We start from the raw sequence: 17,814 nt of genomic DNA, 5'->3' as shown, positions 1-17,814 counted from the left end.
GGCCAGCAAGAAGTCCAGATCTCAATCCGCTTGAGCAGGTTTGGGACAAACTCAATAGAAGGCTGAGAAGTTCAGAAAATCATCCAGCTACTCTTAACGACTTAGGAATCCAACTAGGAGAAATCTGGGAAGGATTAGATCAGAACATTTTAAGATCACTCATTTTGAGTATGAACCGTCGTTGCCGAGCTGTAATTAACGCAAGGGGTGGAAATACCGAGTATTTAATCACTTATCAGCATTTCAGTATTTTGAAAATTGTTCTTTTCTCTTCTTTCACATAAGATTCGGTGAAATCCTGAATTTTTCTTCCATATAATGTGTCTTGTTTCGTTCAAAACCTTCCCGAGAGAACATAAAGTTATGAAGTCAATGTAGAGTTAACTTTCATTAAAATTGAGATTTTCAGAATGTGCGTTAATTTTTTTGCGCAGTGTGTTTGCCGATGAGTTCGAGTCATTGTCCGTTTAAAATTTGTCCCAGTCAGCCATATTACAGTCCTCTGAGCTATAATTAACGTCCTTCCAAATGGAACTGGAGAAATAAATTTTCCAGGTGCTAAAATGAGTTAAACCTCTCGAACTGTTACATTTTCCCCGGTGTACTTGTTCATTATGCATGACCCATTGGCCAATTTTAGAACGCTCCAGTCGATGCTTAACTCTCCATTGGCGGGTGCCAAATTTATATTTATGAAGGGGATGTGAATAATTTAATCTGAATTTCTAACGGCAGAAGAGGAGTTCTTTAAAGGCTTTTTTTCTCGTTCAACGTGCCACGATGATCGAGTTGAGAGGGATTATAAGGCATCCTTTTTCACGGTTTATTAATTAACCGCACCCGAAGTTTGAATAGCTCCGTTAATGCTGCGTGAAATTGAAATTTTTCAGGCATGAATTATCAACAAGTGGAGACTACGTTTTCATACAAATATTTCTGTATTTCAGGCTTTGAAACTCCAGTCTTCAACTGGCAATTTTTACATCAGTTTTCCAGAAAAGTTCTGGCAGAAATCTAATTTCCCCAATCCGATGATAACGTACGCGTTGAAACTGCGAAATGACAATCCTTTAGCAGGAATTGGCCCCTTCAAAAGGGCCGGGACAAAGCGCTTTTGTCCTGTCGGCCCGCGAGTAACAATAATCCTGTTTCTGGTGGAGCATAATGGTCCGACCGAATCTCGAGGCAAACTTTGCCGAAAGGGAGGTCATTCGTCAGGAATCGCTGTTGATACTACGCGATCGAACAACAGATGGATTGTTTGGAGTTTCGACGCACTCCCGAGGTTTCTATTCAGGCGTTTCGTGATGGAAGAACTGATCGATTGGGGTAATTGAGACACTGACAGGAGAGGACTGCTCGCGCTGGGAGTATCAGCTCGTATTATTGTGCCACGTCTACTTGTTTGTAGAGTGAGTAACAATGGGGACCCAACAAGATGGCTTTGAATAAAATATGGCTTCCTATGGCAAGATCAATCGGAGGAAAAGCCGCAATATTGACGCTCTAGATGAGACACATTTATCGGCAGCATGCCTACATGAGAAATAATAATAGCAATCATATTCTGAAGGGAGAAAGTGTTGGAGAGATAAAGCTGGGTATAGGAAGGTAGGAGGGAGAAGGGAGGAAGAGAGAAAGGGGAAAGAGAGAAAGGGGGAAGAGAGAAAGAGGGAAGAGAGAAAGGGGGGAGAGAGAAAGGAGGAAGAGAGGAAGGGGGAAGAGAGAAAGGGGGAAGAGAGAAAGGGGGAATAGAGAAAGGCGGAAGAGAGAAAGAGGGAAGATAGAAAAGGGGAAGAGAGAAAGGGGGGGGGGAGGGAGAAAGGGGAAAGAGAGAAAGGGGAAAGAGAGAAAGGGGGAAGAGAGAAAGGGGGGAGAGAGAAAGGAGGAAGAGAGAAAGGGGGAAGAGAGAAAGGGGGAAGAGAGAAAGGGGGAAGAGAGAAAGGGGGAAGAGAGAAAGGGGGAAGAGAGAAAGGGGGAAGAGAGAAAGGGGGAAGAGAGAAAGGGGGAAGAGAGAAAGGGGGAAGAGAGAAAGGGGGAAGAGAGAAAGGGGGAAGAGAGAATGGGGGAAGAGAGAAAGGGGGAAGAGAGAAAGGGGGAAGAGAGAAAGGGGGAAGAGAGAAAGGGGGAAGAGAGAAAGGGGGAAGAGAGAAAGGGGGAAGAGAGAAAGGGGGAAGAGAGAAAGGGGGAAGAGAGAAAGGGGGAAGAGAGGAAGGGGGAAGAGAGAAAGGGGGAAGAGAGAAAGGGGGAAGAGAGAAAGGGGGAAGAGAGAAAGGGGGAAGAGAGAAAGGGGGAAGAGAGAAAGGCGGAAGAGAGAAAGGGGGAAGAGAGAAAGGGGGAAGAGAGAAAGGGGTAAGATAGAAAGGGGAAGAGAGAAAGGGGGAAGAGAGAAAGGGGGAAGAGAGAAAGGGGGAAGAGAGAAAGAGGGAAGAGAGAAAGGGGGAAGAGAGATATGGGTAGGAGAAAGAAAGGGGAAGAGATAAAAGTGGAGATAGAAAAATGGGAGAGCGAAATGAAGGAGAGAAAACTAGGGAGGAGTCAAAGTGGGGAAGATATATTGGGGTAGAGAAAGCGCGGGAAAGAAAGAGAGGAAAAGATAATGCAGGAGAGAAAGAAAGCGGAATATAGTGAAAGTAGGGAAAGAAAAAGCGTGGGATAGAGAAAAAGTGGGAGAGAGAAAGTGGAGAAGAGAGAAAGCGGAGTAATGAGAAGAGAGCAACTCGATGGATCTGAACTCTTCGATGGAAAAGAACACGTCATGGCAGCTGCAATCCAGCCGAGGTAATGAAGCAAGTATTTGAGAGAGTTTACCAGGAATCCTACTAGGAGAAAGTTCTGTAGAATGTGCCTCCTGGTAACAGCTGAAAACATACTGTGCTAGTATCTAGAACTGTCCAGAAAAATACTAAAGCTGTCACGAGCTGAGATTCGGGTGATGGTGACTCTGACATTGCACTGTAGGTACATATGTCACTTGTACCGTATGGCAGAGTCGGCAGATGAGATTTTTAGGCTCTGTGAAGAAGACCAAATCTTCACTAGTCAATCTTAAATTCTTATATTGTAAAAATAAGTCTGTGGACTTCTTCTGCAACGTCATCAGAGGCAACAGCATGACTCTCCTGTGGTTTCTTAACCTTGTGGTGTTATAAGAAATAAAAAAAGCTGATGAATTTGCGAAAAAGGCTTCGATCTCAACAACCTCTAGACCAATACTTTCCTAGAGCGTGAAAAAAAAGGATTCAGCGTAGCTATCAAGAAGTTCTTCTAGAAAGACATACCCAAAGTCGCAAAATTGGTGAAATTTTCCCATTCAAGTCAAGAAGCTCTTGCACGATATGAGTTTGGAGTCATTGTAGGTCTGCGTACGAATCACTTTCGGTTCAGATACCATCTCCTTCACATGGGTGACTCTGAGGATGGATGAAGGAAATTTAATCACCTTAAGTGGAAGATCATGATTCTCTTGGCTCCTAGAGATCTAGAGGAGGAGTGTATTCAAATAAGAGATCCTGTATGAAATAATATGATTCTTTTAGTGTTTTTCGAGGGTTAACCTGGAAGTTTGTGGGGTCTGAAAGCCAATTCTTTACCTTCTACCTTCTTCCTGCTGGCTACTATACAGTCCCTGGCCATATTATTAGACGCATTGATTCGATGCAAAATCTCAATATTGAATTATTAAATTGAATGTATATGTTACATATACTTCATCTGTAAATGGTTTTCACATATAATATATCATATTCAATAAAAAATATTGATTTATTGATGATTAAACATGAAATTCTAATATTTTGCTGAGCCACCCTGTGTAGCTATGAGAGTTTCATACTATCAATGCAGAATTGTTCGGTTTTCTGCATTCGAAGATAATGATTTCATATGTGGATTATCGAAATAACGTCCGAACCTGCAGAATGCAAGACGTCCACTAGAAGACATAGTACTGATTCATACTTAAGTACTAATACTACAACATCAAAAATAAATGCCAAATAGAACAATTTAATGAGAGTCGTAGATAAAACTGACATTCTGTGGAAATGAAATTCAAATATTCTGCTTTTTCCTCGGGCAATACCACTAAATATAAAAAAAATCCTCAGTGCGTCTAATAAACTGGCCAGGGACTGTAGATTCTTGCTCCTGCACCTCCGAAAGTTTTGGAATCATTAGGACCATGAATCGTCTTTAGGAGGAGACCAGCAGTCTGCCCCTCTGGGAATTATAAGATGGGTTTTACAGCCTGTGTATAGAAGCATGGCAGCCCAATCTTCGACTGAAATACGACGGAATTCGTACCGAACAGACAGGCACGAAACCGATCCGATATAAAGTGGCCAAAACGAGACAATCTATCAGCTGGGTGTATTCATCTCGTGGAAATTTTCACCTCGTCAACGTTCGATAGGAACGAGCGTTCGGAATTCACGTCTCGTACATCAATGCATAAATTCCGATGCCGTAAAATACGGCATAAATCGGGCAGTTTTCTCTGTCGTCTTGTAGCGAACGACCTGATATTCGGGGAGTTGAAATTTAGCGATCGTATCTCTTCGCTGCTCTCCAATACGTACGAAGGGGGATGATACGTATGTACGGCATCTAGGATGTGTATACGCCGCTATAATCCTTCAGGAATTGATACATTGTGCCGGTTATGCATATTCAGTAGACGTTGGACGTTTCCGGATATAATTGAAATACGCCAGAATCAGATTATACCTCGTAAAATTTAGACGAGGGAGGATCAGATCTCGTAGGAGACAATATTGTGTTATGTTCCTGATACATTACCATTTGGTTCTCGAGTTTCAGAAGGAACAGGATGAAGAATGAGTGGATCTCTGCAATAACACCAGATGTGGATGGCACTTGGAAAAACCTTTGCTATTAAGTACCCTGGTATCATTCACAATAATGCACAACTTTCCTAATTTTCAGATAACTAATTTTATGGATGACCTCCATGTGGACACGAAAGCAGCAGAATGTAGATACTACACTGCGCAAAAAAATTAACGCACATTATGGAAATCTCAAATTTATTCTACAACTGAAGGTGTCCTCAATGATAATTATTTTTATCAGAATTATGCATGCATATGTTATCCACTTTCAACGGTTTTCTTCAATACAGATGGTTTTTCCCAGCAGGAATAAAAAAATATGATATTATCAGATTTTGAATGTATTGGCTCCATTCTAAAATCAGTTGTTCTCGATCAATTTTAGTGATCAATAGTTTTTCTTTCGTTTGATTTTCTACACTCGATCGCTATGCAACGCGAAACACGCAATTTGACCCAAGAGGAATGTGCCCAAGCGGTAGTTTTGCGAGAAGAAGGATGGACATACACAAGAATTGCAGAAAGGTTTGGAGTTTCCCATACAAGTGTGTCCAGAATGTTGCAGCGATTCAGGGAGACAGGTATGAATGTCCGAAGACCAGGACAGGGTTCATCACGGGTAACAACTGCCATTCAAGAACGTTACTTGAGAGTTTCTTCGTTGAGACAACGGTTTGCAACCGCTCGCCTCCTTCAAATTCAGCTTGAGCAAACTCATGAGGTGCAAATTAGCACTCAGACAATAAGAAATCGCCTCAGAGAATATGATTTAAGGCCTCGTGTCGCGGCAAGAGGCCCAGCTCTTAGACCAGCCCATCGAAGGGCGCGTTTGGATTTTGCGAGAGAGCATATCCATTGGGAAGAAGCCGATTGGGAAAGAGTTCTCTTCACAGATGAGTTTAGATTCTGCCTCTACCATTGTGATCGACGTTCCCTTGTATACAGACGTCCAAATGAAAGATATGCTCAGTGCAATTTCCTGAATACTACTGGTTTCGGGGGAGCATCGATTATGGTATGGGGTGGAATATCTTTGACTGCTCGCACAGACCTAGTGGTCGTTGATAATGGAGCTATGAATGCTGATAAGTATATAAGGAACATTCTTGAAGAGCATGTAGTGCCATTTGCCTCATACATTGGTGAAAATTTCATTTTTATGGACGATAATGCCAGACCCCATCGTGCGCGCATCGTTCAGAAGTACCTTGAAGAGGTTGAAGTCTCTCGAATGGAATGGCCAGCAAGAAGTCCAGATCTCAATCCGATTGAGCAGGTTTGTTTCAACCTCAATAGAAGGCTGAGAAGTTCAGAAAATCATCCAGCTACTCTTAATGACTTAGGAATCCAACTCGGAGAAATCTGGGAAGGATTAGATCAGAACATTTTGAGATCACTCATTTTGAGTATGAACCGTCGTTGCCGAGTTGTAATTAACGCAAGGGGTGGAAATACCAAGTATTAAATCACTTATCAGCATTTCAGTATTTTGAAAATTGTTCATTTCTCTTCTCTTACATAAGATTCGGTGAAATCCTGAATTTTTCTTCCATTCAATGTGTCTCGTTTCGTTCAAAACCTTCCCGAGAGAACATAAAAATAAGTTATAAAGTCAATGTAGAGTTAACTTTCATTAAAATTGAGATTTTCAGAATGTGCATTAATTTTTTTCCGCGTTGCAGTTCCTTATATACTGAACTTGAAAGGTTTCTCTTCGATCACTATGAAATTTCGTGGCTTGTATCCCCAACGACAACTAGGTACAGTGGTAGAACTGATGCTCTTTCTGCTAAATCGTTAAATTTCCCTTCATCCATCAACATCGCCATATCATCCATAACTGGCCCCATATTGTTTAATCTCCCCCTTAACCACTACGTATATGGAATTTGGTAGTTTCAGAACAGCTCCCTAAACAGTTTCCATCACAATAAACCACCGAAATGTCGAAAACTAAACTCCCCAACTAATTCCAAGTCGAACATTGCACATCATCTATCCTCGTTCATCCATTACGGGGTTATCAGTTCAACCAGAACAATAGTCCCAGGTGTTAAATGCAACCACGCTCATCTAAGAGGACGTCGATGCCACACAAACTGGGAATTAAAACCAGAATTGTCTGTTACGAAGTACGTCACAAATTCTTATTGTCTCAATACTTCTGGAAGATTATAGTGGAAGTTCTGGAGTTGTTCCTAATGAGAAAATCACCAAAGTTCGAAGGTGGAACTGGAAATGGAATTCTGGGCCGGAGGGAACCTTTTGCAAATCAAATCTTTCCATTATTTATCTTTCATTCATCGCGTTTGTGCCTGCGTGCGAACCTCTGGGGATAACGCTGGCTTATCCTGGATTTTGAGGGGTTTCTGGTAGGCGTGAAAGGCAACATCGACCATTGTTTTCATTCCTTAACTTGTTACATATGGAGATTGATGGAGGGTTCGATCAAGAACGTTGAAAACTTGTTGATTCGACATAATGCGAAACCGAACTTTCGTCAAATCATGAAGCTATTCTCGGAAACAATCATTCGCTAGACAAATCCACTCGCACGAATGAAAAATGGCTTATTTCTGATTTCAGGAGGATCAGTATGCAACCGATTGACGAATGTGTATTTTGAGAAAAAACAGAACGCAAAATGAGGGGGAAGAGAGAAATGGGGTAGAGAGAAAGGGGAAAGAGAGAAAGGGGGAAGAGAGAAAGAGGAAAGGAGGAAGAGAAAAAGGGCGAAGGAGGAAGAGAGAAAGGGGGAAGGAGGAAGAGAGAAAGGGGGAAGAGAGAAAAGGGGAAGAGAGAAAGGGGGAAGGGAGAAAGGGGAAAGAGAGAAAGAGGAAAGGAGGAAGAGAGAAAGGGGGAAGAGAGAAAGGGGGAAGGAGGAAGAGAGAAAGGGATAAGAGAGAAAGGGGGAAGGGAGAGATGGGTAGGAGAAAGAAAGGGGAAGAGATGAAAGTGGAAATAGAAAAATGGGAGAGCGAAATGAATGAGAGAAAACAAATGAGGAGTCAAAGTGGGGAAGATATATTGGGGGAGAGGAAGCGGGGGAAAGATAATGCAGGAGAGAAAGAAAGTGGAATATAGTGCAAGTAGGGAAAGAAAAAGCGTGGGATAGAGAAAAAGTGGGAGAGAGAAAGCGGAGAAGAGAAAGCGCAGAAGAGAGAAAGCGGAGTAATGAGAAAGTGGAGAAGAGAGCAACTCAGTGGATCTGAACTCTTCGATGGAAAAGAACACGTCATGGCAGCTGCTATCCAGCCGAGGTACTGGAGCAAGTCTTTTTGAGAGCTTACCAGGAATCCTACTAGGAGAAAGTTCTGTACAATATGCCTCCTGGTAGCAGCTGAAAACATACTGTGCTAGTATCTAGAACTGTCCAGAAAACTACTGAAGCTGTCACGAGCTGAGCTCTGACAAGGCACTGTAGATATGTCACTTGTACCGTATGGCAGAGTCGGCAGATGAGATTTTTAGGCTCTGTGAAGAAGACCAAATCTTCACTAGTCAATCTTAAATTCTCATAATGTAATAATAAGTCTGCGGACTTCTTCTGCAACGTCATCAGAGGCAACAGCATGACTCTCCTGTGGGTTCTCAACCTTTTTGGTGTTGTAAGCACTAAAAAAACCTAAAGAATTTGCGAAAAAGGCTTCTATCTTAACAACCTCTAGACCAATCCTTTCGCAAAATGAGTTTCTCCATTGTTTGCTTCTTCTTCTTCCCACTTTCTTCTTTCTTCCCTCCTCTCTCTTTCTCTGCCTCACTCAACACTTTGTTTTTTTTGTCCCTATATCTCTCTCTATCTGTCCCTTACTCTCTGCATCTTTTCTTTGACTCTTTCCCTCACACAGTTTCACTCGTTTTCTACTCACTCCCTCGCACTCCTATCAGCTCTTCACCTTAGTCTTCTTTTCTATTTCTTTGTTTTTTCGTTTCTCCTTCCCTCTCACTATTTATATTGCTTTAATTCTACTTCTCTTTCTCCCCGCTTTTTCTCTTGGCCTCTTTCTATGCCCTAGCTTTATCTATTCCTTATCTTTCTCTCTCTCTACCTGTTTCTTCCTACCCTTTTTTTTTCTTCTCCGCTGCTATTCTTTTTCGTTTTTTCTATGTTTTGCTTTCCCTGTTTCCTGCCTTCACTCCACTCTGCTTTCTGTCTATCACACCACACTTTTTCTCTCTCTCAACTTACTCCCCCCAGCTTCTACCCTACCCCACTTTCTCTCTCTTCCCCTTTTTCTCTATTTCCAGCTTTCTATCTTTCCTGTTTTATCTCTCACCGTCTTGACGCCTGGTCAAGAACCTTGACTGAGGGATTCCGAAGTCCCAGGGTGTCCTGGCAGTCTGTTATCATTTATTACACTCCTTGTTGAAGTTATTTTTTAGTCACTCTCGAACACATATGCACTCAGCTAGGGTGTGAAGACGGATCATGGTCAACATTTATTCTTTTTTGATGGATTGGCCTTTCGGTCGATACGTTAATGGTGGTTAGCTAGTTCGATTTAGATCTTTAGATTTGCTGATTTTTTGTTCGTTTCTTTCGGAATTCTTCCACAAACGGACCATTCGGCGGTGGTTCATCGAGGCTCTTCCCAATTACTCCTCTCTCACAGAGACACGTAAAACTTCCGGAGACAAAGGCCGATTTTCCGTTGAAGGGACGCGTTCCGTCTCCGGACGCGTCTAGGTCTATCGCCAAATCCACCCTCTAGTCGGTTTTCGCGATTCCCGACGTTATAACGTTAGCGCCCCGTCGCCTAATCGGGGAGAATTAGAGGAAAGCCGAAACAAGGAACGAAACCCCTCGCTCTGCTTCGTCGGTGGTTGGCAGGGGGGCCCTTCTTCACGCGGACGACGCTTCCGGTCGTGAAACTGGGTCGATTTGGAGCGGTCGAGTCTGTGAAGATGCTGGAAATTGGGTCAGGTGGCCCTCTCTGTGTTGGGAAGTTGACGGCCGACGGAAAAAGTGGGGGTTTTACTCCGTTTTTTATGGTCGAATGGATTTGTTCCGGTATCCTCCTCGTCGGTCTGTACGGGGTGTTCCAGATTGCTTGATTTTGGCTGTTTCTGGTACTTCCAGACTAGATAGGTCGAAGGAGTCCTGGGCTCGATTTTCATGAAAAGTCCCCGATTTTCGTGAAAAGTTCCCGATTTTCGTGAAAAGTTCTCGATTTTCGTGAAAAGTCCTCGATTTTCGTGAAAAGTCCATTTGTAGATATTTTAACACTAGATTCTTGAGGGTAAAAGAAACACTTTTTTCCTTTATAATTTCTTCCAAATCGGCTCGGTTCAAAAGATACCGGTTCATTTGATCGTTGGAGATGGCGTTCTAGGGCTGTCAGAATGAAACAAAATTTTTCCGCTCGCAAACTTTCAACCTCCCCAAATTCCGCGTAGGAATTTTCAACCCGTTCAATATTTTCCCGGCAGGGATCCATCCAACCCCTTCTTCCGGCAAAGTTCACTAGAACTCGCTTTTCCACGTAATAATTTACCTATAAGCCCACTTCTCGCGGAGCGCAATATGTCTCTAAGTAGCGGGGTTCCGTTAGACCTCATGAATTATTTCCTAGATCTCCATTAGAATATTAATTGGGAAATTAAATGAAGCCAGTGTCGCCTGCGGTCCTGGGAGATTTAGTTGTATCTCCGAACGGGGGAGAGACGTGCCCAAATTGATGTTAGAAAAAGTTCGGGGAGTTCTAGATTATTATTTATTATAGTTCGAGATTGGAGGCATCCATACTGCTTACTTAATGGTGTACTCCAGCCTCCTATCTCAACTGCACGATGGAAACTTTCGATTGGTTACTGAACGTCAGAGTAGTTTTCGAAGGGGTGTAAAATATGGTAAAATTTGGAGAAATACGGTTTTATTTATTGGAATCAGAAGGAAATACATGTTTTTCCCAAGATAGCCTCAAAGAATTACACACGACACGCGTACCCCCAGAAAAATCATGGTAGATCTAAAAGTGATACATGATCTAAAAGAGAAACTCTTCTTGTAATGGACCTAGAAATTTCATTGAGCTCGGTGCAACACGTATCTCCCAGAAAAACGATCGTAAGTCTGAAAGTGATACATTTTCTGAAAGAGCAAAGTGAGTGCCTAACCAGAACTTTCCCATCGATTCCGTTTCATTTCAACCACGTAAATTCGTAAACGAAAAGTCCTCAAATATTTGATGTCCATCTCGGACGTGGCTGGAGAAGAACCAGTCGAGCAATCGGTCAAGGTAGGAAGCCTCCTAAATTTCACCTACCGTTCAGTCCATATCTGTCAAGTTTAGCCCTGGATAGCTCGGCGTTTGTGTCTTTTAGGAGAAATAATTGAATTGGGACGAAGTTGTGGCACGCCAGTAATTGGATAACGTCTGAGATGGAGCTATTCGGTTTAGGCTCAACTTCAAGTGTTCTTGAGCGATAGTTGTTGATAAGACAGGGTCCAGGAATTCGGAAAAGTATAGGAGTTTGGTACTGGTAAGTGGCTTGCTGGAAATTGAACATTTTGGACTATCTCTCTGTAGACATTTCGTTGTTATTATGTATTAAGGTTGTGGAATGAACCCATTCCAGATACAGCTTGTTTCTAGCGAAACTCCTATTACAATTTCCCTAATCCTCTATCCACTATTGAAAGTTGCATCGTGTTCCTCTGTGGAAAACATCATCAAACGGAGCCAAAGAGGTAAATAATTCAGTTTGAGCGAAGGATTCATTTAGCGCTGACTCGTTCCCTTGTTAGGGAAGTTTTGATGATCATTGTCTACGGTACGTTGACTTAAATTGGTCCTTTGACGAACCACTTAATCTCATCGCTCGCACGATGTTGAAAATTAAGTTTTTCAGTGTGAGGGTTAATTTCAGCCACTTTTGCTGCGTTGTTAGGAAGCGGTGAAAGTTTATCTGACAATTAGACTTGGATGTGGGACTTGTTAGCTGCTCTAGGGAATGTTTTTCAGGATAGGCATATATCAACGCTTCAAGTCTTGGGAAATAATTTGTGTTTTTGACCCCATTTTTTTTGGAATTTTTCGAAGGTCGCCTTTAGATTGGATTATCTTCCATAAAAATTATCACAGATCGGAAAGTGATGCACATTCCGAAAAATAAACTCTTTTAGTATGAAATATGAGAACCACAGCGATCTCGAAGCAACCGTTCGGTCTTGAGAAATATTCAAGTGAGCCCTTCTCTTTGGGAATTTTTCGAAGGTCACCTTCCGAGTGGATTATCTCCCAGAAAAATCATCACAGATCGGAAAGTGATACACATTCGGAACACTTCTACAGAATGTTCAAATTTCAAAATCAAAAATTTCCACGAAAACTCACCCCGAATATAAAAGCGTCCGATGGCTACGAATAATGGACCGCAACTAACATCACGCAATAGAATTATTAATACGTTATATAATCGGATGACGAAACGACGAACGACGTATCTCGAGATGATTTGTGGAAATTTCGGTATAATCTAGAAAAAATACAATATTGTTGAACAATTCCTCGCGAATTGATCAGTAATACAATTTTCTACAGAGTGTTCCAACTTCAAAATCAAAAATTTCCACGAAAACTCACCCCGAATATAAAAGCGTCCGATGGCTACGAACAATGGACCGCAACTAACATCACGCAATAGAATTAATAATACGTTATATAATCGAAGGGTTATTTGTAGGAACATCCATCTCGTCTGGAGAACGCACGAAACAAAACTGAAGATGAATTAGAAAGTAGACGTTATATCGAATTGAATGGTAGGGGTGAGGTATTTCGATGACGAAATGACGAAAGACGTATCTCGAGATGATTTGTGGAAATTTCGGTAGAATCTAGAAAAAATACAATATTGTTGAACAATTCGTCGCGAATTGATCCGTAATACAATTTTCTACAGAGTGTTCAAATTTCAAAATCAAAAATTTCCACGAAAACTCACCCCGAATATAAAAGCGAAGGTCACATTTAGAGTGGATTATCTTCGAGAAAAATTATCACAGATCGGAAAGTGATACACCTTTCGAAGAAGCAATTCTTCTAGTATAAAATCTGAGAACCACAGCGATTTTGAAGCAACCGTTCGGTCTTGACGAACTTTTAACTGACCTCATCTTTTTGGGTCAATTTGCCACACGCGTATCTCCCAGAAAAATCACCGAAGAGCTAACTCTTCTTAAACCAAATTTCAATGAGCGTTTGATTCTCGAGAAAAATCACTTTTTTTCGACTTGCGAATGTGAATTCCGAAATTCTCCGTACAAAGGAAGGAAGATTAAAAAAAAAACCCAAATCCTCTTACTCGAGAATACATTCAAAACCCTTTTTTACCCTTTTCAGACTTTCTTCTGGAAGAGAAGCTGCCAAATCAGCAGGAAATCACGTTGTTTAGCGAAGTTTGGCAGGCACCGGACCCATTTTCCGCAGAATATTCGATTGTGCCATTTGAAGGATCATTTTTTCATTCCCCTTTGATGTACGTCGGCGAGAAGGAGTTCATCGAAGCTTTGTTGAGACCCCCATCCAAGGCAGGCCACTTTTCTATCGATTTTATCCCACTGCGTCCGAAAAATATCACGAACGAACAAATTCTGGATATAAGGATATAAGACTGTCAGTTTTCAAAGAGAAATGGACATCAACTCCAACGTTGAGAGTTTTATCATCGAAATGAATTTTTTTCAAATACAAACACAAGAAATACTGAACATAATGAATGCCCTAATACAATTCATTTCATTCAATTAATTCAGTTGAAAAAATAGTATCAAAGAAGATGTTACTTTAGGAAAGGGTATAAGAGATTAATCTCGGAATAAATCTTTATTGATAAAAGAAATGCACTCCCTTATATTCTTTCAAGGAAACATTAATCAACTCCTGACCGCTGAGAATTCCCGGTTCAAGGAGCCAATCTTGTAATTCCTCCGCAATGCTCGTTCTTCTAAATTGCGTACAATGTCTCACCATGTTCCCTTTTCCCACAGTCCTTAATCAAAACGTCGACAGTAATCTTTAATCACCATTAAGTTTACGGAAAACCTCGTCTCTTTATCGCTTCCCCACAATATTCCTTGAAATTGATCGAAAGCAACGTTCCAGCTAGTAGCAGTTAATTCCAGACTCCCATAAACGACTTGGTGAAAGAAAATTTCGTCAGACAGTTATCAATTTCCTTCTGTTCACGTATTTAAGAAGGTCTGCCAAAGTCTGTCGAGTATAAGGTAGATTGTGAAACCATCCATCCATTCTATATAAATCCTAGATTTGCTCAATGGGTGTAAGATCTGCAAATCTAGGAGGCCAAGGGAACGAATCTGAAGAATAATGAGAAACGCCTCATTGGATCTTGTATCCTTGCTGGAAGCTGACATTTTCTTATAATTTGAGAAGCTTCGTGATCATTCTTCTATTCGTAGAAAGAAGATTTCATTTGTCATTCATGAGAACTCGATTTTACCTCAGCTGGGGTCGAATATTTGGCCTCAACATCTTCTCGAACAAACCCAGTGGAATTAAAACGAATTCACTGATACAGGATTCACCAATTTCCTTTCGGAAAATTCTACATGCGTTAAATTTTCATCGTACCTACGAAACGACCGAAATCTCTGCGAAAGTATCCCACAGAACTGCGCGAGGAATTTTTTATTCGTTCCCAACAATGCACGCAGGCATTCCACGAAATGTTCGCGGAGGTTCTCCCTTTTAGGTTACTTATTTTACGATTTTCGGGATTATATAGAATCCGATGGTGGTGGGTGGGGATGCGCGCTTTCCATTACACCCAATTTTCCGGGACGAATTGGAAAATGAAATGAAATAAACTGAGTGTCCTCGAAGTAACAACGTAGGTATTCTTTTTGAGCGTTTTTTCAGGGCCAAAGATCGTCAAAGAATGATTTGGTCAGCTCATTAGAAGATTTTCATCGAGCACAAAAGTCTTCTACGAGGATATATTGAAAAATTCTTAGCCTACTATAGAACCAAACAAAATTTCAATGTCTAAATATTTTATTACTCAACATATTCTCCTCTCAATTGGATACATTCATTACAGCGAACCTGCAACGTCTCAAGACCTTTAAAAAAAAATGTTTCTTCTTGCTCTGCAAACTAGACCTCCATAGCTTTCAATACTTCCTCGTTGGAAGAAAACTTACGACCCTTCAAACTTTTTTTCAATTGAGGAAAGAGATGATAGTCAGATGGAGCCAAATCTGGTGAATAAGGGGGGTGTTCTAGTAATTCAAACCCTAAATCACGAATTTTTTGCATGGCAACATGAGATTTCTGTGCAGGGGCGTTGTCCTGCAAAAACAAAACACCTTTGGATAGCTTTCCGCGTCTTTTCTCTTTAATTTTTTCCCGTAGAGTGGTCAGTAATGTCGAATAGTAATCTCCGGTTATTGTTGTACCCTTATCCAAAACATCAATCATGATTACGCCATGGCAATCCCAAAAAACTGAAGCAAGAACTTTTCCAGCAGACTTGTGGACACGAAACTTCCTAGGTCTTGTTTTTCGTTTTTGGATCGTAGAAATGTACCCAAGTCTCATCCATAGTAACAATTCGGTTTGAGAAGTCTACATCGTTTTCAAATCGAGCACAGTTCCAACGCGATGCTTCTACCCTTGCACGCTTTTGGTCAACATTCAAACATTTGGGGATCCATTTTGCAGCAATTTTTCTCATGTCCATATTGACGTGAACTATATGATGAACGCGTTCGTATGTAATATTCAGTGCTTCAGATATCCCTTTTAGCCCAATTCGACGGTCTGATAAAATCATGTCATGAACTGCATCGATATTTTCGGGGACTGACACAGAAACTGGCCTTCCCGATCGGTCATCATCTTCAGTGGAAAATTTACCTCTTTTGAAGCTTGCAGTTCAATTTTTCACGGTAGCGTACAAAGGACATTGATCCCCAAGGGTATTAAGCATATCTTCGTAAATCTGTTTACCTCTTAACCCTTTTAAATACAGGTACTTGATGATGGCTCGATACTCCAATTTTTCGATTTTCACAATTTCGGTGGACATCTTCTTCCTTTAATTTATTGCGTAACTCTGGTTTACTTTTTTGACCTCAAACTTCACACTGACACTTCTAATGAGTTTTTGATCGTTGCTATGGTAACGCAATATTTTTTTATGCATGGAATCTTGGCTAACTAGATATCAATACATCCTCATATACAGGAATATCGACTACCTTTGAACGAATCTAAGGCATTCCTCGTGTGCATCAATTCCAATAGCGAACCTTTCATTAGTGACCAAATACTCCGTCGATAACGTCTCCATTCCTCCGAATGTGCCCCGCGCCCTAAACCCGACCCAATTTCCAACATCTGGCAAAAAACTTACGAACGTCGTCGTTCCGCTAAACTTTACCGTGAAAAGTTTCCAGAGAATACTGGAGAAATTCAAAGTTGTAAATTACCGCCGCTCACCTAAACCGACCAGTTCGGGTCAGCTCAAATGTAGCGGGGATAGAATACTTTGAAAATGATCAAAAAGGACCCTTTTGTGCGACTAGGAGGGGAGCTTTGTGGGCGCCGGGAAATTTGTCTGAAAGGAAAAAGAAGAATGTTTTCATTTCTATGGGAGATGTCACCGGGGGGTTTCCTGCTTTCAGAGGGAAAATTGATATTTTCTGACCGGTTTTTGTGCCCCGTGAACTAGACGTTTATTCAATCTGGGGTAAAAGTCGCAATTTTGTACTTTTGAATATTTCGTTTTTGTTTCGGATTTCAGCGGGGAGTATTATTGGGTTTTCTTGTTCTAAATGCTCGGGAATTTTGCATTTTTCTTATCTTCTTCAGTTGATCGAATATACCTGCGTTTAACTTCTAACCTGTACATGTGTTTAGTAAACTAAAACATCGTTGAACAGACAATTATCAAGCTTCATCAGTACATAAATATAATTATAACCAATCACTTACCAGTGAAGGAAGAAACAGATTAAAAGATCGTATATAATTCCCAACACTCACACAAATAAATAAGAAAATAAGAACATTTCTAATATAAAGAACTTCACGAAAAGGAAACATAGATAAAGGAAATCTGTCATCAGAAGATTGTCTATGATCAGAACAGGATTTCATAGATCTTAAAACACAGAAATACCGAAGGATAATATTTTGATGTCTCTATGATACGGCAATCAAAGAAATCTTGAATTTTCTCTATGCGCTGAGCGCACAAAAAATAATTTCTTATAACGTCACTTTCAAGACGAAAATTCTGCAGCAAAAGTGTTTCATTAATAGTGAAAATAAGAGCATGGAAATGAATTGTTCAAATGAAACATCAGAAGAATTACCAAACTCCGTTATAGACCATGCAGAATGTGCAAAAATCACAATATTAGAGATGAGAGGGAAAAGACAGTGCCTACAAGAAGGAATTACCTGTCCTAAGCTACGATATTTTTGGAAGGAATTCCTCCTTCATGATATCTTTTCACATAAGACCGTTGTGCTAATCTCTGAACTACATCAAGACTTACAATCATGAAATTTTCCCTTGCCATTATTTGGGGAAAAATTGGAAGCAGCTGGTGTCTCGGAAACAGCTTTTCCGGGCTTGTTGTTATTTGTTCGTGGAAATATGCTCGCTGAAAATGAAAGAGGTAAGTGGGGGGTGGTTGAGTGTGACGTGGATGTAGCTTGAAACTTGGAGTTAATTGAAATTCTCGTCAGGAGGTGTTGTTTCGTAGTTTTCATTGTGTTTGTTCCGGATAGATTTCGATGATGAATTCTCATGATACCAGGAAACTAATTTAAAATAAGCAGAACGTTTAATTGCCCGAATTTCAATTGGTATTCACGCTGGGATGGAAGGAATGACTAGTTGTTCAACCAAACTTCGAAAATGTCTCATTTCAATACTGAAAACCTAAACTATGTTTTTTTTTCATTGAAATCAGAGATATAAG

The 17,814-nt window shown here is 40.9% G+C and overlaps 2 protein-coding genes across 2 annotated transcripts in view; both read left to right on the top strand.

Moving 5' to 3' along the window:
- Window positions 1-17,814, top strand: part of LOC123316034 — a 72,076-nt gene that overhangs the window by 10,843 nt on the left and 43,419 nt on the right. The window lies entirely within an intron of this gene.
- On the top strand, window positions 7,467-7,937 carry LOC123316035 (octapeptide-repeat protein T2-like). Its single transcript, XM_044901945.1, has one exon. The coding sequence runs from the start codon at window positions 7,467-7,469 to the stop codon at window positions 7,935-7,937; it is 471 nt and encodes a 156-aa protein (XP_044757880.1).

This window comes from Coccinella septempunctata, chromosome 6 (genome assembly GCF_907165205.1).
Source record: "Coccinella septempunctata chromosome 6, icCocSept1.1, whole genome shotgun sequence".
Classification (NCBI taxonomy): Eukaryota; Metazoa; Arthropoda; class Insecta; order Coleoptera; family Coccinellidae; genus Coccinella; species Coccinella septempunctata.
This window is presented reverse-complemented; position numbering and strand designations above follow the sequence as displayed.

Excerpts from the sequence above, each read along its gene's own strand:
- LOC123316035 (XM_044901945.1), top strand. The coding sequence starts at position 7,467 with ATGTGTATTTTGAGAAAAAACAGAACGCAAAATGAGGGGGAAGAGAGA.